We start from the raw sequence: 24,842 nt of genomic DNA, 5'->3' as shown, positions 1-24,842 counted from the left end.
AACTGCAATTGTATGTGAATGCTACGACAAAATATAATGTATGTATTTAATGTTTGAGAAATGAATGATTACATCTGTATGGAAGCTTTCACCACATATTTTTTGTTTGGACATAGTGGTGATTGGTTGATTTTAGTGGATTTGTAGGTGAAAGAAAATTGATAATGAGAAGATGTTGGGTAGGTATGGACATGAGAGTAAGAGGATGACATAAAGGAATGTTAATGAATCAGGAAGTATAAGGAGGAAGTGAGGGCAGCTGTGGAAAGGTAGTGAGTCCTGATGATTTACATGTGGAGGTATAGAGATGTCTGAGAAACAGGGCAGTGGACTTTTTAAACCAGATTATTTAACACAGTTTTGGAAAGGACGCCTGAGGAACGAAGAAGAAGTGTTCTGGTACTGATCTTCAACAAGGATGCAGCTATAGGAAAATCAAGCTGATGAGCCATACAACGAAGTAGAAGCTAGAGAGGTGACGGTCAGCGAGCAGCAGTAGGGCTTCATGCAGAGAAACAGTGTTGAGAGAGTTCATGAAGACGTACAAAGAAGGCAGGTGTAACACTGAAGCTGCAAGTAGATGTAGGGAATGAGGAATGGTTGAAATACCAGGAGTCAACCATGTAAAGAGGCATTTTATAGAGAGGTGATGGAGAGATTGTTACAGAAGGATAGGAGTAAGAGTGAATGGGTGGATTTACAAAATGGCAGTAGGACCTGTTATGATGTTTGGTTTGGAAGTGATGCCACTGACAAAAAGACAGGTGGCAGAGCTGAAGGGGCTTTTCCCCTGGGAGTGACCGGCACTGACAACATTAGAAATGACCACATCAGAGGGACAGCTCAGGTGGACTGCTTTGGAGATGAAGCTGAGCAAGTTTGCACATGCATGTTGACAATGAAGTCGCCCGGCACAAGGAAAAGAGGAAGAGCACACAGGACGTTCATAGATGTAGTAATGGAGGACACGCTGGTGTGACAGAAAAGGTTAGGGTGAGGTGGCCTTTTCTTCTTCTTAGTGCAGAAAGAAGAAGAAAATGTGACCTTATAGCTATAATGGTTATTTTGTAGAAAACCCCACTTTGAGCAGCGACGGCTAAGAAATGCCATTAAATGTTTACAGAAATTCTTTATGTAAATGTTGGCTCTACTGGGGGGATCTAAGTGCACTGTCAGTTTATTTACTCTTATGATTTTTTTTATTAAAGTAAGCTCGTTGAGATTTCTTATTTTTAATAATAACCTACTAGTTTTAAACACGCTATATTTCCGTGCAAATATAATGAAATGCCCACGAAACGTGTGGCATGTGAAAAAAGGTGTCCCCGGTTGTCATGTTACCGTCCCCAAACGACGCCACATGGGTGGCAGGAAAAGCAGTCGAAGCCGTGGTGCGGTCACAGCGGTCTCCTGCAGCATGGACAGCGACGATGAAAATGTAGAAGAGGTTGTAGAAGGTACGTAACCTCTGCCATTCGTGCCGTGTACGCGTGAACGACTGCATTTGCACCGTGGAGAAGGTATTCTCAGCGCTTTGACTGAGTGGTGTCGATTGTCTTTAAACAAATCTTCATGAGTGGATCTGTCGGCGGGCCTGCTCGGGAGCTCGCAGCGCCAGGCCCTCTGTTTGACAAGGAGATCCGCCGGTCAGGCGCGTGAGGGCGGTGTGTGGGGTATTAGTGCTCCGCTGCCAGCGTGGCTGCTGTGTTTAGTCAGCAGGGCAGGAAGTGCAGAATGACACCAAATGTTACTTTTTGTTGTAGTGCTGCACGTCTTTGTTGTTAAACTAGCACCACCGTTACACGCGGGTTCTTTCTCCCTCGTTCAGAGGCTGGACTGAGATTTCACTGCGTCGGACTAAAGTAGTGCTGTCGCGTTAGGAGACCCGGGCTGAAAACTCCGCTGTGGCGCACACAGTGCTGAAAGCTACGGACCCGAAGCCCCCGTTAGCACGCAGCCCTCACAGAGCTAATCACAGTGCTCTTTCAAAGGAAACCGACTGGACACGCTGTAAGAAGTCAGAAGGTTTAAAAAGCCCCAACACCGCCGTAAAGGGTTTCTACCCACCCCGACTAAATAACTGCCCTCAGAGGTTGAAACGGTTTAACCCGTTTCCCTGACTCAGTACTGCTTTGCACGTTGGAAGTCTGGCCTACTGAATTCTGCAAATACAACGGTATCGTGTTGCGCTGCTGTTTGTTTGCCTCGTTTATATTCTAGCTGTAACTTAGTTTCATTTGCTGTAATCTCAGTTATCTACTCACTGTGAGTGAGTAACAATTATGTACGAATATGCTGTCAACCAAACTCTCACATAACACATATTAAGAAATGTTATTGTTACTTGGTGGTTGGTTAAAAGTGTGTCGAGTTATTATTGTTGAATTTATTTATTTCCAGGAGTGTTGTGATGTGATTAGCACGTGCAAATGAAGCTTTTATTTCCACTCCAGGGACGTACTGATGCTTCCTTTTGCAATAAAATAGATTTTAGTTGGTGTTTTGTCGCCAGCATTGCCGTTTCATTTCCTGACTGAAGTAAAATATTGTAACTGGTTCCGTGTGTCATTAACAACTAATGGGAACTGATTGAATTATTCTTCTGTTCGAGTTTTCTTTGAAAGGAACTTTAGTGCAATTAAACATAGAGGAACAACAGTGTTTGGTGTTTAATTGCATTAGAGCCTGACTGATTTATCAGCAGGCTGATGATATTTGCTGTTTGCCGGATTATCGATGGCTGATAAGAACCTATAAATCCAATAAAAAGAAGAGATGGGAGAAGCACTCATCAACTTTGGGTGTTGATGTTGCAGTTTGTCCATCAGAGGGCACTCTTCAACGTCATTGCTTTTTAATTTGCATTGTCACGATCTTATCACAAAACCTGTGATATTAGAAACCCGGGTTACTAAATCACCAAATATGAGTATCAGTCTTTAAAGAAACAAAAAAACAAACCTTGTATCAGTTGGGGTTTAATTTCTATCGCCGTGTGTAATGACCAAGTGTTTCTGCTGAGCTATGTCAGCACCACTGAAGAAACCACCTGATGTAACCTGCACTGAACTTCTGGAACATTGAAGGATACTTAGTTTATTGTGAGGATTTTGAAAATAATGACCCATCTATGCTAAATAGACTTTAGGCATCATTTGGTTCATACTTTACAAATCACAACTGATGTTTTGGTTGGATGTAACGGTTAAAGCAAGAGGTTAACAAGTAAGTTGTTGGAGTAGACCGAGAGAGTAAAAAATAGAGATGTCACTGTTAGCAAAAGTGTCCAAAAACAAATTATTAGAGCTCTAGACTGACATGTCCTTTTAGCCAGGTGCCTCTGTAATCATCCACGGGTCTTGTTGCTGCTCCATGAGGGACGTGGCTAAAATGTAACAGTAGATACAGGAAGTGCTTTAGGCGTTTAAGAAAGGAGCTTGAGGACCTCAGCAGAAACCTTTACAGGCTTTATTTGTAGTACTCGTTTAAATCAGCTGAACATGCTTTGTTTAGTATTTTATGGTAGATCCATGAAAACAAATGGATGGGCCTATCTGGGATCTATTTCTATAACCTGATTTCATTAAAAACTCATCCTCATCACACTGAAACATTGTGTCTGCATGAACTTTCAGGTCCATTGGATGAAGATGGTCAGCCCCATGGTTTCTGCACTGTGACCTACTCGTCCAGTGATCGCTTTGAAGGACATTTCACCCATGGAGAGAAAAATGGCAAGGGCAAGTTCTTCTTCTTTGATGGAAGGTACTGTAAACATAACAAACTAAGGACTTAAATAATCTGTTAGGATCACTGATGGGGACGTAAATCTGACATTACTTGAATTAAAAACATTTACTATATCTGACCGCTGTCACTGCCAGATATGAAAGATGTATGTTCTGCATTTATCTGACAAACGCCTCATTATTGTGGATATATTGGTAATAATAAAAGAAAAGTACGATTATGCATGTGACAGCAGAGGACATGGCTTTGAGCAGCGGTCAGTTTCCTCCAAGGAGAAGAGTGTAACACTGCAGGAGCAGTCAGACGCAGGTATTGTGATAGTGTGCTGTGCGATAAGTGAACATCTGTGTTACTGCAGCTGTGTAATGGCACCTTTCCAAAGCTACATATGTATTTGCCAATAGAAGGTTTTGAGACTTACTTATTAATATTGTGTTAATGCATGTGTGCTTTTCAGTAGAAAAACAGAGTAAAGTTCTTGAGCATTACAGTTACAAACATTACTGGATTACAGGCAGCGGCATCAGAAGTAAACAAGAAAACAACTACTCTCCTCCTCCAAGTCCAAACATGCAGTACAACACATGACTGAGCGGCTTGCCCCGTAGATGGAATAGATTATTAATGGGACCATTGCAGATATACCAACACAGTCTGATTGTGGGCTGCCAGAAAACCTGTGACCAAACCTGTCCGATGTAATTACAAAACCATCACAGATGTAATTTCCTTTTAAAGCTACCCCTAAAATTGTTGTGCAGTATACATTGAGTTATTTTATGCCATACCACCACTACCTCTCTCAAAACAATACCGCAGAAATGTGAAAAAGTTTTGTTTGTTCTTTTTTAATAAATGATATCATATGGCTGATATAATGATAATATTATGTTGTACTTTTTAGAATGTCAGCACTGGTTTTGTTTTTCAGGATTAAAGTTTGTCCTGAATAAGAAGGAACAGTTAGACAAACCTCAGAAAGAAATACTGGAGACATAAATAACCTTTGTCTGGCCCTATTCACCTTGAAGATTGAATTTAGACTTCAAATGTAAAAATCTTAATTGCAGTTGTCCTTCTTTTCCCTCTCACAGCACTTTAGAGGGGTTCTATGTAGATGATGCTCTGCAGGGCCAAGGAGTGTACACCTACGAAGATGGGGGCGTCCTCAACGGGACATATGTGGACGGAGAGCTTAATGGGCCTGCTCAGGAGTTCGATGGCGAGGGTCACCTGGTGTTCAAGGGCCAGTACAAAGGCAACAACCGCTGTGGGGAATGCTGGGTCTACTACCCTGTGAGTCAGCTTACTGTCTAACTTCTGCTTATACAGAACATAGCAGAAGTATTTCTAACCATGTGTATTGTGCATGTTGGCGTGTACTGTGGTGCGTCTAGGACAGAGGCTGTGTGTTTGGGGAGGTAAACGAGGACGGGGAAATGACTGGTGACTCTGTAGCGTATATCTACCCTGACGGTCGAACGGCTCTATATGGAAGCTTTGTGGATGGGGAGCTCATTGAGGCCCAACTTGCTGCTGTCATCTCCAACCAGACTGGGAGACCACGCTTCGAAATCAGCCCCAATAGTAAGGAGTGATGCCAACGTCCACATTTGTTTGTCGAGACTTTTGTTCAGGAGTTGATGCATTTAATAAGAAATTGCCCTTTTCCTAAAATTGATTATGTTGGATTTTCAAGATGCAAAAGGCTAAAGCGTTAATAGATGTGAATAAATAATAATACATTTATTATCAAGAAACTGTGTTATGGTATAATGCATGATGACATGGATTGTTTCAGTGCAATGTAATATACTGGAAACGTAATGATAGAAACCTCAATCATGTGCACGGGCAAGCTGTTAAATTGTTTAGCAGTTTAATAGCTTGCAGCTTGACAAATGGACCAGACTAAAACATCCCATTTCATAATTTGTACTTCCTGTGTGAAAGTCTCTCCTTTGCATTTTGCTGCACTCTGCCTGGACAGCTTTACTTTCTGCTCCTACCAGGTTTAAGAAGATTAACATATAACCAAGTTCACGGTCCATGGATGCTAATATGAAAGTTTTCGGTTGAGCCAAATTGTGAAACTGTGTTAAAACCTACAAGAGCTGATCTTATGTTCTTGAAAGCTTCCCCTTAAAGTTCTAAAGGATTTATTAAAACTGCTTTAAGTTATACACTAACTTCTTCACATCATCACTAAGTGCTGCTCCTCTCTCAGCTGGTCAGTGTCCAGAAACGTGAGACACAACGACTATTAATATTTAGGCTAGTTGCAAGAGCCGAAAGCCAGCAGGAGCCATGGATGCAACCGTTTATTTAAGCTGGCTAATGTGACTGAACAGTTCTGAGATATATGTAGAGGAATTACTGTCACTTTGGTATCATTCTAATTGAAGTTTGTTTTTTTACATTTCACTCATTAACCAATGCTGCCTTGCATGTGCTGTCCACCACCCATGCTCGTGTCATTTCCTCTGGCCCTGGTTAATATGGTTCCACTTGTATTTCATGGAGAAAGGCCTGTGGTTAAAGAATCCCACTAATCTGACAATCTTCTTTTACAGGTCCTGTGTACTCGTATGACAAATCCACATCCACCTGTATCGCCACCCATACTCTGCTTCCAGATCCTTATGAGAGCCAAAGGTAGATACGTTTTATAGGAATCCTGACCAATCACATTGTTCCTCTTGAATTCGTGGTCAGTATTTCATTGTCTTACCCCTGCCTCTGTTTGTCAGAGTGTTTGTGGCAGACTCTACAATCAGAGGAGCAGGACAGGGACTTTTCGCCAAGACAGATGCTGAGGCCAACACTGTGATGGCTTTTTACAATGGAGTACGCATCACCCACTCTGAGGTATGAAACACAGACCACAAACAACGCACCAAGGTCATTAAGAGTCATCATGTAGCAGTTTCAAATATCCAGTGGCCTTGAGGTTTCCGGTGATGAAGAATGGACCCACTATCGTTGTCCCCCATATACCACACCAAACCATCACTTTTGTTGGTCCAACAGTCTTGGAGGGATCCATCCAGTGTGGGTTAGTGTCAGACCAATAGCAGTGGTTTTGTTTGTTAACGTCACCATTCACATAGAAGTTTGTCTCATCACTGAACAAAATCTTCTGTGTGAACTGAGGGTCCTGTTCCAGTTTTTGTTTTGCCCATTCTGCAAATTCTGTGGCCGATCTGTGTCATCCTCGCTGAGATGCTGCAGCAGCTGGAGTTTGTAAGGGTGCCATTTGTGAGTAGCTAATATCTGCCGAAGGGATGTTGGACTAATGCCACTCTCCAGTGACATGCGGCGAGTGCTACGCTGTGGGTTCTTGCTGAATGAAGCTAGGACAGCCACTGATGTTTCTTCATTAGTGACAGTTTTCTTGCGTCCACATTTTTGCAAATCCAACACTGAACCAGTTTCACCAAACTTAGCAAGCAGTTTGCTGACTGTAGCATGGGAGATGGGTGGTCTCGTAGGGGGTCTTGCATTGAAATGTGCTGCAATGACCCGGTTACTGCGTTCACCAGATATCAACACAATTTCAATCCTCACGTGTTAACCTTCGACATGTCAATGGCTGTGAACAAAGAGAAACTTGTAAATAACTCATGAAAGAATAAAGTTACGTTGAAACCAAGCACACCATTGTTGTGACATTACCAATAAGTTTGATGTGTCACATGGTCCTCTTCCTATTGAAGAAACAAAAGTTGTATCCAAGATGGCCGACTTCTAAATGGCCACCATGGTCACCACCCATCTTGAGGAGTTTGCCCCCTCACATATACTAATGTGCCACAAACAGGACTTTAATATCACCAACCATTCCCATGTTGTTACGGTGTATCCATATGAATGACCCACCCTGTAGAATTATCCCCATTAAATGCGCTTGTGTTTTCTTTGTGTTTTTATCCGTGACTCATCAGGTGGACAGCAGGGACTGGGCACTGAATGGAAACACAATTTCACTCGATGAGGATACCGTGATTGACGTCCCTCAGCCATTTGGCCAGACGGACAGATACTGCGCGTCTCTGGGTCATAAAGCAAACCACTCTTTCATCCCCAACTGCAAATATGACCCGTGAGTATAAGCTGACAGGTTGACCAGCAGAGTCTGACATTTAAAAAAAAGAAGCCTGATGTGATTACAAATTGAACAGAAATAACCTCACTCAGACCAGCTGAAGACTTTCTGTAGTCATGCACCACCAATGTTGTTACTGCTCCCGAAGACATCAAGCAATCTTTGATGAGTTATACAGAAGGGAATTATTTTTAATAGAACTGTTTTTCCTCAGCTAGATCAGTGGTTCTCAAACCTTTTCATCATTCCCCACACATTCACGCCCCATCGAAGCAAAACAGTGACAGAAAGCTGCAACTTTATTTAGATAACAAAGTCATTCACAATGAATCCTTCAGTAATTTTTGTTTTAAACAAACAACTTTCATTTAACTATTTGAGGCTTTTGTCACTAGACTGCTTCATTAGTCTGCAGCACTTCTTCAAAAACGCAACAAGTTAAATAGAACGTGAACATTGCCAAACATGGAAAAATAAAGTTCAGTCTTAGTTTTATTAAAGAAAAGAAATCCAGAAACTTGTTCACAGAGATGAAAACATATAATTCAGTGAGAGTTTAATACTCTTCACTCTTAGTGGCTGCAGTGAGCCTGTTTCTGACTGCAGAGCTGTGCTGGGGCATGGTCTGCAGCTGCAGGGGAGACGGGCACACCTGATCAAGCCGATCACGCCAATCCCCAATCATGCCTCGCTGGCTTAAAACTGAATGAACTGGGTCCTGTTGTTGTTGATGTGTGTAGGCTGTAGCACAAAAGCTGCAGCCCAGTGTGTTAGTGGACAGCTGCAATAAGAAGTATACTGAAAATGTGAACACGTGGTCGGGTCTCTCGTGACCCAGTCCTGGTTTTCGGCACCACTGTAAACGATGCACGACAGACCCGACCACGTGTTCACGCTTTTCAGTGCACTTCTTCTTCTTCTTCTTATGGACACACGGCTGCAGCTTTCAGCAGATGTGCATATTATTAATCCTAATTAATTATAAATTTCTTTGTTCTGCCGTAAAAGTTAGTTCAGCGCGACTTTTCTGCCAGGTAACTTGTGCCCCACCTGTCAGAACTGAGAACCACGGAGACAGTTTGAACAGTTCAGTGGTCATGCTGTCTTAATAACACACAGTGTCGTATAGTGGGGCTGGAGCCGTTTTCAGCTGTCGGTAGGTGAACAGTGAGCCATAGCCTGGACAGTGAACACCTGATTTGCATGTGGTTATTCCCCTTCCAGTAACAGCAAGTTAAAGATCAAGAGAGAAAAAAGTACATGTACCCCGCTTTAACCCCCTAACAGCAATGGTCCCATTAATGTTGTTATGGAAAATATCACATCAGCACCAGCAGTGGATTCTTTGGTTTTGGTTTTTTTGGGGGGCTAGTCAGTGTAAGGAGGCTAATGCTATATTCATATATACCTCTTGACACAGGTTGCAGTTATTCTGTGTAGTTGGCCACACTTGTACAAAGATGACAAACGATACAGCTGCTCAGGAAAGCCTGAGCTAAGAGCTCATTGAACTAGCGACATGTAGTGATTTGATTATTTTATTTTACTAAGCTTCAAATGACAAAAAGCTAACTTAGCATGTGAGCACTGTCAAGTTTTAAAGTTAAACCAGTAGTTGTTTTTATAAGCAAATATTAGCATTAGCAGCTTATATCTCATCTGTGTAGAGTAAACACTGAGTTCAGGGTCATCAATCAACCATCATTACTCTCATCATGCACACATTTATTTATTTACGTGTTCGTCTTTGTAAACCAGCAAGGTTTCTTTCCAGGAGCAGGTGCTTAGAGCATTGTTTGCCATCCCATTCAATAAAATAACCGTTGTACCATTCATGTGGAAGCTCCGTGTATTCTATCCTTGTGTTAGCCTGCGTTAGCCTGCTGCACCATCTGAGAGTACAATGTAGAAGTCTCTAAAACACAAAGTTAGATGCTTTGAGAATAAATTCAGGCACCTGTTTACTTTAGTTAACTTTAGTTAACTATTTTAAACAACACTTTCAGTCACTGCCACTTAGGGCAGTGGGTGATTCTAATAGGACCAGTCCATGGTACATCCTGCCTCCGGCCCTGTCTCATATCACCTTTCCTACACCAAAAATGTTCCAAAGATTTGCCCCGAGACCCAGTAATATACTAAGCATCTAACTTGTGGTACCATGACAGACGTCACTGTAGCATATCTCACAATGAAATCACAAAGTAGTGTTTCTTGCCTGACTTTGTGCATTTGTGTTTATCCTGGGTTTGCACAGGTTTGTCCATCCTCGTTTTGGGCCAATCAAGTGCATCCGAACCTTGAGGGCTGTGCAAAAAGATGAGGAGCTAACGGTTGCCTACGGTTACGATCACCAGCCAACTGGAAAAAATGGCCCGGAGGCTCCTGATTGGTACAAGCGAGAGCTAGAGGCGTTTGAGCAGAGAGGAGGGGCTCCTACTGGACAGTGAGATTGCAGATGAATACCTCTGGACAATGAAAACGTTCCCCTCTACCTGTGCTACCACCTTACAAGACTGCTGGAGCATTGTGGCAATTGATATTAGAGAAATATTTGCAAAGTTACCAAGTTTAGTATTCAAATGGAATAGTACTTGAGCAATTCAGGATGATTGGAGGCCTCTCTCAGGCCAAAGAAACACAAGAACTATGCAAGAAACCAAATGATATTAGAGGAGACACATCTGTGGCTGGAGGCGCCGCTCTGTCTGACACCCTCTTCATCACACACACCCTCATTCAAGTCAAGATTTCTGTGCAATGATGACTTCCTTCAGTTTCCACTGTCTGAATCCTCACTCGCTGTATGTGTCTTCTAGCTGCTGTTTACCTAACAGAGCTCCCCTCCAAACACCACTATTTGGACCCCACAGTCTTTGTGTCATCTGTTGCAAACTGTTCAGCCCACACTTCATTTGCACTAATTTACGTATCCCAATCTATACATTTCATAAAGTGTAACTTGACAGATCTGTTTACTTGCCGTACAGGATAAACATCGCAGTGGCTAATTTATTTCTAAGATCTGAAGTGGTTAGGTACTGTACGCCCTGAGCTTTGTAAAGGGCGTTTCTAATCCAAGAACTTTGGGAGAAAATAATGGAATGTCTGCCATTACTCACCTGTGAGCTTGTTTCACTTTTCTAACCAAACTATCTGTGTGCATATGCTCTCGGAAATAAAAGTACAAGGTAAGGAAACCCAGTCTGCATGCATCATCATCTTAAGACACAAGAATGGAAAGTTTTGACTTTTTTTGTTTTAATTTTTAATTGGTAGAATCTCCTGTAGCAGCAACGACCCCCATAACATCGCTGCTGATTTATAAAACGATGAGGACAGACTATTGACGAGTTCTCATCCTCTCTTTACCCATGTGCTCATTATCCTGTGTCCTGATTTATCACATCAGCCAAAACAGCGCTATCATTAATATTTTAATGTTTACAAAAACACAAATACAGTCACTGAAGAAAACAAGTTTTCACCGCTCTGGTTTCAGATGTCCAGGAGGCTACTTGGTAAACATGAAAGTAAATCTTGGCTTCCATATTTTTATTCCTTGACTCTAGCTTTGTGTGATTCACAGTTTACTTGCGTACTTGTAATAAGAGCCGTGTGCCGGACATCATACAGGTGCACGAATAGAAAGACTGTTTGGATCCTAAAGGTTTGTTTCGTGTGGATTAGGTGTAGATATCACAAAGAAAATCATGATCAAGATCTTAAAGATAACCTGTAAACACACACTCACGGTGTACAAGAACAGCTTCTTACTGCAGCAAAACAATGTTCTGTAAACTTCTCCATAAAGCTACTTGTGCAATAACCATTAACCTGACAGAGATGAGAGATGGATCAAAATGTTGTCTAAATCGGGAAAGTCTGGGGGCTCCAAAGCAAGTTTTATTTCAGGGAAAAGCCTAGCTTCTTCTATGCAACGTGTCTTATCGATTTAATTGATTATCGTGGCTCAAAAGTCCACACAGTTGAGAGGATCGCTGTTTTCAGAGTCCATCCATTTTCGTTCCTGGTTTTGCCCATCGTTGTGCAGCTTAGGAGACCGGGCCGGTCGCAGGGCTGAAAGTCTTTGGACCGTGGAGAGCACGGACACTCCACGCCGAAAGGACAGGGCTGGATTTAAGGTCAGGAGCTTCCACGGTGTGCGTGTTAAACCTGCAGTGAGGGTGGGGCTTGGCTGCCCACGGTCCAGACTCTGGACTCGGAAATCCCTTCCTGCTCTCCACCTGCCGCCGGGCACAGGTTAATGGATAAACTTCCTACCTGCTGAACCAACATCGAGATCCGTCGAGTGCCCGGAAGATTCACTTTACCCGATAAAAGGGCCGTCGGACGAGAACAACAACGACACAGGTGTCGGTAGCGGGACTCATGTTTCTGAAAGCCGCTGCGAGCATCAAAGTAACTTCAGGTTTCCACCGTCGAGCAGCTCCACTTTTCTTCTGACCAGAGTTGGCACACGAAGGACTTCAGGGTGCTTTGCGTCGGGTTAGCACCCGGACATGGACCGGTACAGGTACTTTATTTTTAACCAGAAGGGCGTGCTCGGCCTCGGTATCCTCCAGGTGGCTTGTGCTGGTCTCTGTGTGGTCTGCGGGCTCATGGACGCTGTTTTTCGCAAGGACACTCCGCTGAGTACCACCAGGACGCCGCTGTGGGGAGGACTGGTGAGACTAACGGGCATTCAGTATAACACAAACCCGCAGGACACCTGCCTGTTCGGGTATAAAACTAAACGGGTTTCGTCACTTAGATCTCCCGCTAGGATCCTTGTTTTGTCATCACTTTTCTTCTAAGCACTGTTTTAAACTGTGTCACTTTCTTTAGATCATGGCCTCTCCAGGTGTGCTGGCGCTGTTTGCCTCCCAGAGGAAGAACCCAGTACTGGTCAGTGTGATGGTTGCCATTTATTCTTGACTGATAACATCAGCAGGACTTTTAGAATGAATGACCGTGTCCGTTTCTCTGGAAAACAAGCAAACAAAAATAACAAGTAACACAACTAACAAGAAAATAAAGATAAAAAGATTCCGCAAAGTAGGAGGAGTAAATTCAGAGTTGTACTTTAGTTAAGGTGTTGGTGCATCTCTCACATTCGCATTAAAGGCCAACCATGCACCTTTGCTGAACTCATCTGTTATTTGATGCCTGGCCACCATTGTTATGTTTGGCCCCCACACTGCACTCTGAGCACTACAGCCAGTGAAACTTCACACAGATACAAGTGTGTGATGGGTGTTACTTCAGCAGCCCTGTCACAATAAAGAACCGTTTAAGGACCTCTGGTTAAAACTTGGATTTGGGCCTTTCCTCACCTGCCAACCTGCTAATGTTTACATATTAAATCTGCCACCAGCAGGTTCCTGTTCAGTCCATCAACAGGGCTTTGGACTAAAAATAAATTATTTGGATTATGATGGTCAAGGATGCAAGGGACCAGGCGAGGTAGATGCAGATGGTCCAGTGTGGAAGAAGAAAGTTTATGATGTACTTAATTTATTTTCCTCTTCAGACAACATGTTCTCTAATCGAACTCTAACAAACCGATACCCCGCCCTACACCTAATTCTAAACCAATACAAAACTCACACAGCTCTTTGGAGCGCTGTAAGAACCAGCCAGACTGTATTCACTTTCTAAAAATGTCCTTTCTCCAATGGTTTGAAACTCAAACTTGGCTTCATTAAAAGGTAGTCGTACACACATAAGCACAGAGTCCTCTTTCTTTGGCTGAACTTGTGTGTCTGTCCTCAGGTGAGTGTGATGGTGGTGGCCTCAGGCCTGTCTGTTTTGGCCGCAATCATCATATCAAGTTACTCCTGTCTGACCCTCACCTATGGGCAGGAGGATAAAGAGGTCTTCCATCACCACAACAGTCCTGAAGTGGTAACCTGCACACACACAATCACTGTTTTAATCAGTGACTCATTTCTTGACGAAGTCAGTTGTAGTAAATAAGACCTGGTTGCATTTCATCAAGAACTAACAGGTCCTGCTGTTGTGAATGACCAGCTTGAGGTGCTTTTACACAACGAGTTTCAGGAACTTTAACTTCTCAAGATCATCTGCAGGGGTAAAGTGGTTGAAACATTCAGGAAAATACGTTCAATCCCTGTCTGCTCCAGTCTGCATGCCAAATATCCTTTGGGAAGATACTGACCCCAGGTTGCTCTCCAGTACATCCATCGGAGTGTGAATGTGTGTGAATGTTAGATAAGAAGTGCTTGTGCAAATGGGTGAATGAGGCAAGTTGCTTTGAGTGCTCAGAGTAGAAAGTGTTATAGGAACAGGTCCATTTATCATGTTCCGGAGGTCTCCAATTATTTTAGATGTGACACTGGTCCCCTGCATCTCCTGCACAGTTACTTGTGCAGGAACCTAGCATAACCTTTCTGAATGTCCTGACACATTAATGTTGTTCAGCAAACAAACGAATCAAATTCCATGTTTGGGGTTTTTTGTTGTTGTTGTTGTTTTTCTGTTCCTCTGAGTGGGTTGATGATTTACATATTTACCAGCAGCTCATGTTAGCATGCCTTTAAGCTCACATCTTCCAACAATGTCAGAGGCGTCCTATTGGAGAGGGAAACCTTGCTATGCGCTCTCCTGATGTGATCTTGACTCACATCAGCAGCACTTCTGGCCAGCTGTTTCGCAGTAGTGCAGACACTAGGATGAAGCATGGATGTGTGAGTTGGTGTTGCTGCTAAGGATGTGGGACGTCAGTGCTGCCTGTCTGTCACATCCTGATGTTTTTTATATGCCCTCCTTTGTACGACTCTATATATGCAGACTTATCCACAGTTCATGGAAGTTGATTACACACAAACATGTCTTGTGGCTTTCCAGTTTTGTTTTGTTTTTGGGTAGTTTGCTGAAATGTGTAACAAAAATGTCCAACACATGGAGGGATAAATAAATGTGCAGCTTTTTGTTTCGGTGCTGGTGTTTTAGAGAGATAATTTCACTCTGATCTCCCCCCATTTCTTTATTACACACACACTTCATGGCTGTAACATTGTTCGTCTCCCTGCACAGACGTTTGTGCTTCATCGGATGGTGAAAGGTGCCAACGCCACCATCCTGCTAACCTGCGCCATCAGCCTGGTTTTCTCCTCTGTCATCGGCTACATGGGCTGTCGCAGCATCCCCTTGTGTGCCTGCTATGATGCCAGAACTGGACTGGTAAGGACAGCATAGTAAAAAATCATAACATGTTTTCATCTCAAATTATTTATTTAGAATGAACAAAAAACACAAAGGTCAAATTTACTCTAATGTGCTGTAATTGTAAGGAACAAGAACCCTGAAAGTCATGATTTCATTTGAAAACGCTAAGATTAAAGCAACATGATAACCCTCACATTAAAATATGAGTAACAGTGTATTTCAGAGGAAGACGACTCTGGTTTTTAACTAAAGAAAAACATGAACTAATAACACGTGCAGAATGTTTTTATGTTGCAAACATACTTGGACAAAGACACGGGTCAGGACTAAATGTGTTTGCCACACAGATTTAAACAAAAAAAGAAGCTACCTATGGTTGTTTTCGTAGGATTGTCCACATTCACTAAGGAGCTGCTAACATTAGCCTAAAATATTAGTTACAGCTTGCTAGTTCCAGCATAGCTCCGCATGTTTCCAGACTAGATGCTGCAGATTTTGGTCCATACTGACAGTTGCAGCAGTTGCTATAGATTTGCCATTTGCACATCCCTGATGCAAATCTCCCACTCTGCCACATCCCTGTAATGGATTGAGGTGTGGTGACTGTGGAGGTGATTTGAGTGCAGCGAACTCGGTGTTACTGAGCTGTTTGAGATGAGCTTTGTGACGCTGTGCAGCCATCAGAAGATGAGCACACTGAAAGACGACATGGTCAGCTTCATTTATAACGAGTCTCCAAAAGTGTCTCCACCATTACAAGTGGCACCAGCATCCTGAGGAGCAGCTGAAAGCCAGGATGGAGCCGTGCGCAGTTGATAACATTTTGGTGAGTCACTGTGACCTGATCGGCTCATAGGAGCAGCACCCAACGGCGTCTTCTGCTTTAGCCCGTTTGATTCAAAGTTCAACAAGGCTGTGCTTTCTGAGATTCTCTTCGCCACACCTTGGTCATAACGGGTGCTTATTTGAGTTCACGTTGCATCAGTGTCAGATTGAAATAGTCTGGCTCTGATCTCTGGCATCAACAGGGAAGTGCAGCACACTATACATTTACATCAAAAGGGCTTTGGACAGGCGTACCTAATGAAGCGGATCCTAAATGTTTGCAGGAAAATGGCCCAGCTGTTTGAGCTGGTTTATTGATTGTGCGATATCAGCAAGCGCTCTCTGATTAGTTTAACGTCTCATTACAAAGTGCTGTGAATTTCCCAACTGTGGGACTAATAAAGCCTATCTTATCATACGCGTCTTATGATTATTTTCAAAATGATGGTTCCAGTTGGAGTAAACAAGGCAATTAAGGCCAGATATGATTAAGGGTGGGCGTTGTGGTTGTCAGGTTGCTGCCATATAAGTCCAGCGTGTCTTCATTTCTTAGTTGGGTCCACCCCTTGGTTCTCATGTCCAGTTTCCTAAAACCAAGCTGGTGACGTCTTTAAAAAAACCCTTTACTAACCAGTGTGACATAATCACAGTGGGGTTCTCACGAGGCCACACCTGGATGTTCTGTTTTCACTTCAGTTTGTTCACTATGTGTCGTGTGTGTGTTTTCAGGAGAGCCTGGTTCCTCAGTGTGATCCCGGGGACACGGAGATGTGCACTTTGCAGAGTAAGCTTTAAATGTGGATCCTGTGTTAGGAAATTTTCTCAATAATCAAGGTGAACCCAGCATATAACATTTTAATGTGGTGGATTTAGGTTAAGTGTGTGTTGGTGTTTTATCACCAAACAATGATAACAAAGAAAGAAATTTCAGACACTACTCAGGAAATCTCACCATGAAGCCTCTGACAGAGAATGAGACAATCATGTACAATGAAGCAGCAGGTTCAAAGGTCACGGGGGCATCCACATTAGTGTGCTGCTCTGTCAGGTTTGTGTAGCAGTGTGCCTGATTGGTCTCTAGTGGTAAAAGGAAGTAGCATGAGCACTCTTCCTCTGAAACATATTCATTAATCTTTTTTCTTGTACTTGTCACATGAAGCATTGTGGGAGGGGCTTGAATCTAATCTGCAAAACAACAGCATCGTTTTTCTGATGCCAAACAACATAGGCTGAGCGGGCCACCATTATGATCCAGAGACTTCTAATAAACGTCCCACCCATTAACTAGTCGCGCCTTTATGCACCACAAACTCAGGGGACCTAAGTCTCGCCCGTGTTTCTGTTTTTTGTTGTCCAACTCTCAGCAGTCCTGTAATGAAGTTCTCATGTGTGTCCAGCAGGAGGAGACAACAGGCTGTTTAACTCTCCAGCTCAAACGACTCACAAAGACGATCCAGAAGAAGAGGAGGGTTCCTCCAACCTGCCCCCATACAGCAGACTGACCTGACACCATGCCTGTTGGGGACTTCATACTCCTGCTTGCTTCCTTCTGACTGCAGGTTCATTATATTTAAAGCTAAAGTCTATGGGTTTACTTCTGAGCACAGGCAGAGGCGGAATTACATAATTCAAGTGAAGCTCAAGATGCCAAGTCTTGAAAAACAGGACTTTTTACAGATCTGTTGGAGAGACACGAATTGTTGCGCTGTGGGAGTTTCTTTTGGTTAATGGCCTCACAATTCCACAGTCAGACTCATTTAAACTTGCCAAAGCCTGAACACCTGTGTGTGCGTCGTGTCAGTACTTTCATGTTTAATTCTTTTTACGCTGTGTGAATGACTTTTGCTCTGACTTAATATATTTGATATGTATGCATTAAATACAAATTGGACTGAACTGTTGGAGAGCTGAAACATTATTGCACATAAAACCACAGAATCTCCCTTTTTCTCCACCAGTTTAATGGATTTAATTCATTTCTTTCGGCCCATTTACAGTAAGATATACAGCAATCCTGTCTTGCATCTTTAAAGAACAAAAGTAAACCAAAGGAAGTTACAGTAGAGCCCAGTGTGAAGGCGGACTTGGAATGAAAACAAAGGACACTTTGCGAACAGAAAAAAGCAGCCGAGCCCACAACAATTAAAAGCCACGCAGTGCCCACCCCCCCATTCCAGTCACATCACTGACAGGCTCCACAGATGCTTGGGCTGTGAACAGCAAGTCCTGAGAGAAAGTGGTGTTTTCATTTACTGTGTGTCTCTAGTGTACCAGCTGTGGTCAGACATGCACAAACTGACACAAAGCCACAAAATGACTCTATGGACACCAGCAAAGGGGCCGTCGCTGCTTGTGGACGGAATGATGGCATTTATTGTAGAATGCTGCCAGACATGCTTAGTATTATATCACAAGCTTATGTGTAATCTAAGTAGCGGATGTAGACATTACTCCACATGTTAAGACACCTGAGCGACGCACTATGAAGTAGGGAAATCCAAGGTCAGCGCAATGTCTGCAATAACAATTTGCCTGATAGTTAATTTTCCCTTTTTTGTAAAGAAAAAACTATTTAAAACTTGAGTCCCGGGTATTTAACCCTTTGATGAACTGTCCTCTTGGAGGTGGTTCCAGAGCAGATTCACATCTCTAGGTCACGCTAGCCAAGGTGTCAATCCTTCATCAGGTGTCCCGTAAAGGTTCCCGTTTGACTGACTGAGCACATTCCTTATATGTCATTGCTCCTGAATTACAGACAAGATTAGGAATTGGAAAAGCAATAGCGCCATATTTTTGTGGGGCATCTTAGAACATTAGCATCAATCTAAAATGTTTCAAAAAGCCAAAGGTTTTTCAAGATTTATCGATATCTTAACAAAAATGTATTTAAATGTATTTATTAAGCTATAGGTCCTGTTACATTTTATATTCCTGGCAACTTCTGCAATGCCACAATCTCAGTGTTCATCAGCAGGGTATTTAGTCCCAGTTTTTATGTTATAGGAAAACTACAGATCTTGTTTCAGGAAGCAAATCCATTCAAAAACAAAAACCTGGAGAAAAGAGAGTGAAACAATGCTAGCTCTTTTCAGACTGTGGTACTCTATTGCAGTATACAAAGGTTCATTTAAAGGCCTAATAATAACAACTGCTGCACACAGACTGTACATACATAGTGAAACAAAAACAGAGGAAATTAGCAAACTAGATTAGCAGCTAGATGGTAGCCATGATTTCCTGGATATTTTAGCTCCAATTATGAGGAGCTATATTAAGGCCTGACATGAAAAAGACTTGATCATTTCCTCACCTTTTATTGGCACAATGTTTCAGTAAAGGTGCGAAAGATAATACCATTTGTTAACTGTCCGCTAATGCTAATGCTACGTTTACAAACAATTTATTAGCAAAGATTTTGCTCAAAAAACAAATTTGAGTTGTCTCGTAATTATGTGGATGGTTTTGTGCTTCCCTGGGACATTTATCAGGACATTAAGTACCAAGTATATCTACTGGTAGCTGTGGTTAGCAATGACTGTACATGCACTGAAAACACCTTAGCAGTTTCCCCCACTGTTAGGAGGAACAGGAAGTGGATTAATATCGTTTTCTCTGAAGCAGCTTCAGCTGTAAAAATAAAAGTGAGCTGACACAGACGGGAGTGGTTCACTAGGTGCGATGCCAGTAGCAGACATCACGGCATGAACTTGATGTTGAATCTTTTTGTTTGGCTGGAAAAGATGTGATGAATTGGTCATAATGGACACATGATTGTTGTACATGCTCCCAGACCCTGCTGTGGTTTGAGGTTGTCCTAATAATTGACAAATAGCTAAAATTTGCCTTTAACTTTACGATACCACTCTGTAAAACTGTCATTGAAGTAATCATACTTCTTTACTTTCCATCTACTCTTAATATTAAACAAACTTCACTTCGGCATAATAATAAAGTTCATATAGTAGGAGGAAAAAGAAAGGTTGTCCATAACTCAATGAATCAGCCCAAAACCGAGTGGAAAAAACTCCACTTTTTCTATAAAAAGTCAATAATGTGGATATTGTTCCCTCCATGCATTTCATTCCAATTTAGTATTTCAGTGAACTCGTTATGACTAAGTTACACACAGAATATTAATATAAGTGGACAATTTTTTGATCACTGGAGTAAAAGCAACAGGATTTAAAGGCACCCTGTGAAGTTTTCAACTCATAGTTGTAGCCGCTGTTTTTAACGGTCTGCACACTCTGCTAGCACGCGCCCGTTTCTGCTTCTTATAATTAACTTTAGCATTAATGGTGATAACAAGCTAAGAAAGCAAGCAGTTCAGCAAAAACACCCTCAGCTTCTGGAGGGCGACCAATCAGAAGAAAGTGTATGAACAGAGGGGATACACTGGAAATTCAAAGTCCCAGGAATAAAGAATTAAATGTAGTGTTACTTGAGAAAAGTTAGTCTGATGGTGTCCCAGAATAGAAACATAGACTGTGGACTGGGAAGACCAGATCCCATGTGAAATATTCAGAATACTGCATCTGCATATTCACACTCAACATAAACAAAGAGTGAAAATACTATTTAGATGCAAACTTCACATGGAGCCTTTGATGAGACAACTAAAACCAGCCACCTGTGGAGTGTTACACCCACGAGGGGGGCAGAGATAACATGACCAACACCTTTAAGATAATGCAGTCTACAAACATTATAATACCACAGTGACACCGCTCTTCTAACATACAGTCTAATTAAACGGCATGTAGTGCATTACTTTGTAAAGTGCTCTGTTATTTTGACCCTACATATCTGCCTCTACTGAAGGAGTTAAACGAATAATTACTGATTTAATATCAGATTTTTGGCCCCAGTTTTCCAATCATTCATTGGCACCGTTCATTTCCGTGAACCCTGCCAATCCTAGACAGTCACATACTGCCTCAAATGGTTATAAGTCAGTTAAGCACAAGCAGTGAACTAATATATCCTCTACTGGAAACATTCATCTGTTGTTCTGATTGTGAAGCCATTTTTTAAGAACAATTTTCTCTTTTTTGACATCCGTTCTTCGCTCTGCCCCGTCTGCCTCCAACCTCATCAGCCATCAGCCACCTTGGGCCGAGCTCGTCTCCTTCTATCCTCTCCGTTAGCCTATCTCAGCAGCTGGTGCAGCCCCAGCTCCTGGTCCCGTCCCCCCCATCATCCTGCCCCCTGTTTAGGTTGATGGTTCCCCCTGATGCCTCAGGGGGCTGGCTGAGCACCAGGGGCTTCTGAGACTTCAGCTTATGGGCGACTGTCATGAAAATAGCCTCGACATGGTCACTATTTCCATAGTTTCTGTCTCCTTGGCTGTTGGGATTCTTTGCAGATGTCTCAAACAGCGGCATGGAGTGGGCGTCTGCGAACTGTTGAGCCAAGTCCGTGTTTACTTGCACGGAGTCTTGGAGGTCACACTTGTTTCCGACTAAGATCCTGGGTACCTCTGTGCCCAGTGCATGCTGCTTGCACTCTTCGATCCAAGCAGGGAGGCTGTGGAAGCTGGCAGCGTTGGTGATGTCATAGACAAAGACAACAGCGTGCACGTTGCGGTAGTAGTGCTGCACCATGGACTTCCTGAAACGCTCCTGGCCTGCAGTGTCCCACAGCTGGATCTGTACGAGACAATACAGAAGTGAAATCCTGCCAGAAGACAAGCAGTGATGTCATTTACTCACAAATTACATTCATTATTATAATAAGATTATTATTATTATACCGTTTTTCTAATCTTACTGACTGCTCCAAGTGGTTTTAGTTAGAACAGTCCAAACTAGAACTGTGTTTTTATCCATATTATTGTGTCACTAAGTTCTACTGTCAGCCAAAAACCATTACAAACACAACACTGACACACTGTTTCTACATTGTTGCAGGTCTCATGATCTGTGCATCAGTATTAGAAATTAGGGAAGAGTCAGTTAGTCTTGAAATGTGGCTGTCATTGTTAATGCCAGTTAACTGAATTAACTGCCAACTGGAGATACCACAGCAGCTGTTCTTATTGTATTACTTCCTATGATGACGTATGTGTCGCTGGCACTCCTGTAGTGCAGTGCCTGCAATTGTGCAGCCACAGCAAATGAAGCCCTTTACGATCACACTTATGCAACACAGAAATCCAAATATCTGTGCAGATCATTGATGCAGCTAGCTCATTAACTGAAATACCTGGTCTAAATATGTGTTCAAAGTTCTTTCTCTTATAAAGACCCCCCCCCCCCCCAAAAAAAAAGGTCAGATTAAGTGGTACATTGTTCTAAAGTGAGCGCAGTGGAGTAGGCGAGGTTAAACATTGGCCACACAAACATACATTTGAGTGGATTTAGGAGCCATTAAAATCTTTGATAATCAAGTCATGTTTTAAATGTTGTAGGAATGTGTGGCACTTTGTAAATATTACTGAAAACAGATTCGTTTGTAAAGAGTGGCTAATGTTAGCAAAGCTAGCAACAGCAACCTTTCCTTCTTTACAGGCTCACAACTGTACAGACAAAATCAACATGGTGTGGACCAAACTGTTGAGGCAGTAGAGTGCAGTAAAAAAAATTAGAATCACAATTGACAGAACATTTTACTCAACTCGATTAACATTCTTTTATACGCTTGTCTTCCTGCATGGTCAGTGACTGTGTAATGCTTATCTATAGCCATTTTCCACTAGTACCTACTCCGGTCGGCTCGACTCGACTCTGTTGTTAGGGTTTTCCATTAGCTGGTACTACCTGGTACAAGATACCTTTTTAGTACCTTCTCGGTTGGGGTTCCATACCAGCCAGGTGGTCTGAAAATGTGACGTCAACAGACTGCATACCAAATATTGGCTAGTCAGTGGCACCACTTCTAAAACCAGATCAAAGTGAGGTTATTGTACTTGCTCCTAAAAATCTTAGAAATAAGCAGGTTCTTACTCTGGATGGCATTACCTTGGCCTCCAGTAACGCTGTGAGGAACCTTGGAGTCATTTTTGACCAGGACATGTCCTTCAAACAAACTTCAAACAAATATGTAGGACTGCTTTCTTCATTGTGTGTAATATGTGCACCAACATCTCTAAAATCAGAAATATCCTGTCTCAGAGTGACGCTGAAAAACTAGCTCGTGCATTTATTACTTGCAGGCTGGACGACTGTAATTCATTATTATCAGGAAGTCCTAAAAACTCCCTGAAAGCCTTCAGCTAATCCAAAATGCTGCAGCAAGAGTCCTGACAGGGACTAGAAAGAGAGCAGATTTCTCCTGTTTTGGCTTCCTGTTAAATCCAGAATTCAAAATCCTGCTCCTCACATACAAGGTCTTAAATAATCAGGCCCCATCTTATCTTAATGACCTTGTAGTAGAGTTGGATGTCTCGAGACTGGTCTTGGTCTTGAGAAAACTTTTACGTGGTCTTGGTCTTGTCTCAGTCTTGCTGTCTCAGATCGACATAGTGCTCCAATCCCTCCATATTGTGGCCAATCACATGCGAGGATATAGGATAATATCATTATGTGAAAAACAGAGAGGGTGAGAGACGCGACAGTCAAGTGGAGCGTGCGTCTGTCCTCTCGGTAAGTCTTGGTATTGGTCCTGGTTTAGGCGGTCTTGACTACAAGTCTACCTTATAGTAACATATATTTTTTAAACCTGGCAACGAGGCTTTATAAATAACAACGTGGCCCCCACATGTGACAAATAGCCATAGACTAAGCAATAGGTATATCATTGCTCAACGTCCTCCATTGTTGTGGTGTTCACAACAAATGACATCACAGGACTTTTGGCCAGTTCGTGGACGAGTTGAAAATTCCGACTTCAACTGGAAAACACTACATGATTTAAAGGAGACAGAATTTAGAAAGAAAAGATGGGCAAGAGTACTTCAATTAGATCTTCTGAATGTTGGTTTTCATTTAATATCGATTAAGTGCCCATGGCTGATGTCACGATGACTACGTCCATCGTTTATATACAGTCTGTAATCACTTGCCTACAGATGAGAACTTGTAACAAGGATTAAATAGTGCTGTTTCAAAGTGACCATCCAAATGATCCTAATGACCTGCACATCAGGGTTGGTATCCAGTGAGGTCGAAGTAAAACATGTCCCAAGTACTACAGAAGGCATTTTTTACATAGCTGCTGCAGTGGACCTGATCAGAGGCCCACTGATAAGACCTGCCACTAGCTGTCAATCACCATATAGCATAAACCGTTTTGTGTTGTCGTTGAACCTTGAAGTCCAGCCAAGACACCCTGAGGAACTGGATGTGTAACAATGAAGCTCCTCTGCAGTACACACCTTGATATTTTCGCCGTCAATCTCGACCAGTCTCTCCCTGAAGTCCACCCCGATCGTGGCCTCGGTCTTCTCGGGGAACTTGCCGGCACAAAAGCGGTAAGTGAGACAGGTCTTCCCGACCCCGGAGTCCCCGATGACGATGATTTTGAAGATGCGGGTCCTCGGCGGTGGAAGACTGGAGCTCGTCAGGGAGCTGGAGAATTCAGCTGACGACCCGCTCTCCGCCATATCACAACGAAGAGCTGGACGACTCTGGGCCCAGTGTCCACTAGCTGTCAGTTATCAGGCTCCACTGCAGCTACTGCTCGGTCTGAACTCAGGCGGTTACAGGACGAGAAGAGCAGCTGCTGCGTGAGCCATCTTTAGAAAATGTCAATGTATACACTGATCTTTGTCTCTAAACGAGCGCATCCCTGTAAACACTCCTATCCGCAGCCTACCTAGGAAGACACGTTCAACGTAGTCCAAACAACGTGGCGTCTCGCGAGATTGTATTTTACGTGAGGTTCATGTCCAGTGAGAAATAATGTAAAAATGAACTTCATATAAGAAACCTCTAATCACTAAAAAAGGACACTGAATTTAACCGGTCATCCATGAGCTGTGTGGGAAATGCATAAAGATTGGGATCACTGAATTACGTCAGAAATCTTGAAG

At 42.7% G+C, this 24,842-nt stretch overlaps 3 protein-coding genes across 7 annotated transcripts; 2 read left to right on the top strand and 1 right to left on the bottom strand.

The window, feature by feature from the left end:
• Nucleotides 1-739: 739 nt before the first annotated feature.
• On the top strand, nucleotides 740-11,055 carry setd7 (SET domain containing 7, histone lysine methyltransferase). The gene is made up of 8 exons (XM_026181088.2): nucleotides 740-1,457; nucleotides 3,636-3,765; nucleotides 4,845-5,046; nucleotides 5,148-5,337; nucleotides 6,324-6,405; nucleotides 6,501-6,618; nucleotides 7,695-7,852; nucleotides 10,113-11,055. Exons 1-8 carry the CDS (start codon nucleotides 1,139-1,141, stop codon nucleotides 10,303-10,305), a joined length of 1,392 nt encoding a protein of 463 aa, XP_026036873.2. The 5' UTR covers nucleotides 740-1,138; the 3' UTR covers nucleotides 10,306-11,055.
• Nucleotides 11,056-11,285: 230 nt separating this feature from the next.
• On the top strand, nucleotides 11,286-17,767 carry LOC113030099 (uncharacterized). Of its 5 annotated transcripts, none has more exons than XM_026181228.2 (6): nucleotides 11,286-12,543; nucleotides 12,704-12,763; nucleotides 13,631-13,762; nucleotides 14,915-15,061; nucleotides 16,601-16,655; nucleotides 17,272-17,767. In XM_026181228.2, exons 1-6 carry the CDS (start codon nucleotides 12,379-12,381, stop codon nucleotides 17,376-17,378), a joined length of 666 nt encoding a protein of 221 aa, XP_026037013.1. In that variant the 5' UTR covers nucleotides 11,286-12,378; the 3' UTR covers nucleotides 17,379-17,767. The 5 variants fall into 5 exon arrangements, with proteins under 5 accessions (XP_026037013.1, XP_026037006.1, XP_026037039.1 ...); XM_026181221.2 differs by having other exon boundaries at nucleotides 17,269-17,767; XM_026181254.2 differs by having other exon boundaries at nucleotides 16,601-16,705; nucleotides 17,272-17,473.
• Nucleotides 17,768-20,881: 3,114 nt separating this feature from the next.
• rab33ba (RAB33B, member RAS oncogene family a) lies at nucleotides 20,882-24,651 on the bottom strand. Its single transcript, XM_026181179.2, has 2 exons — nucleotides 24,186-24,651; nucleotides 20,882-21,519 (listed from the first exon to the last, which is right to left on the bottom strand). The coding sequence occupies exons 1-2, from the start codon at nucleotides 24,411-24,413 to the stop codon at nucleotides 21,025-21,027; spliced, it is 723 nt and encodes a 240-aa protein (XP_026036964.1). The 5' UTR covers nucleotides 24,414-24,651; the 3' UTR covers nucleotides 20,882-21,024.
• Nucleotides 24,652-24,842: the final 191 nt, after the last annotated feature.

The sequence above is a fragment of the Astatotilapia calliptera genome, chromosome 2 (assembly GCF_964374335.1).
Source record: "Astatotilapia calliptera chromosome 2, fAstCal68.1, whole genome shotgun sequence".
Taxonomy (NCBI): domain Eukaryota; kingdom Metazoa; phylum Chordata; class Actinopteri; order Cichliformes; family Cichlidae; genus Astatotilapia; species Astatotilapia calliptera.
This window is presented reverse-complemented; position numbering and strand designations above follow the sequence as displayed.

Bases quoted from the DNA above. Each gene is read 5' to 3' on its own strand.
- setd7 (XM_026181088.2), top strand. From the start codon at position 1,139: ATGTTGGCTCTACTGGGGGGATCTAAGTGCACTGTCAGTTTATTTACT. The intron at 5,047-5,147 runs GTGAGTCAGCTT...TGGTGCGTCTAG, and splicing joins AATGCTGGGTCTACTACCCT to GACAGAGGCTGTGTGTTTGG. The intron at 7,853-10,112 runs GTGAGTATAAGC...GGGTTTGCACAG, and splicing joins CCCAACTGCAAATATGACCC to GTTTGTCCATCCTCGTTTTG.
- rab33ba (XM_026181179.2), bottom strand. From the start codon at position 24,413: ATGGCGGAGAGCGGGTCGTCAGCTGAATTCTCCAGCTCCCTGACGAGC. The intron at 21,520-24,185 runs GTGTGTACTGCA...TGTCTCGTACAG, and splicing joins TTGACGGCGAAAATATCAAG to ATCCAGCTGTGGGACACTGC.
- LOC113030099 (XM_026181221.2), top strand. From the start codon at position 12,379: ATGGACCGGTACAGGTACTTTATTTTTAACCAGAAGGGCGTGCTCGGC. The intron at 12,544-12,703 runs GTGAGACTAACG...CACTTTCTTTAG, and splicing joins CGCCGCTGTGGGGAGGACTG to ATCATGGCCTCTCCAGGTGT. The intron at 12,764-13,630 runs GTCAGTGTGATG...GTCTGTCCTCAG, and splicing joins AGAGGAAGAACCCAGTACTG to GTGAGTGTGATGGTGGTGGC.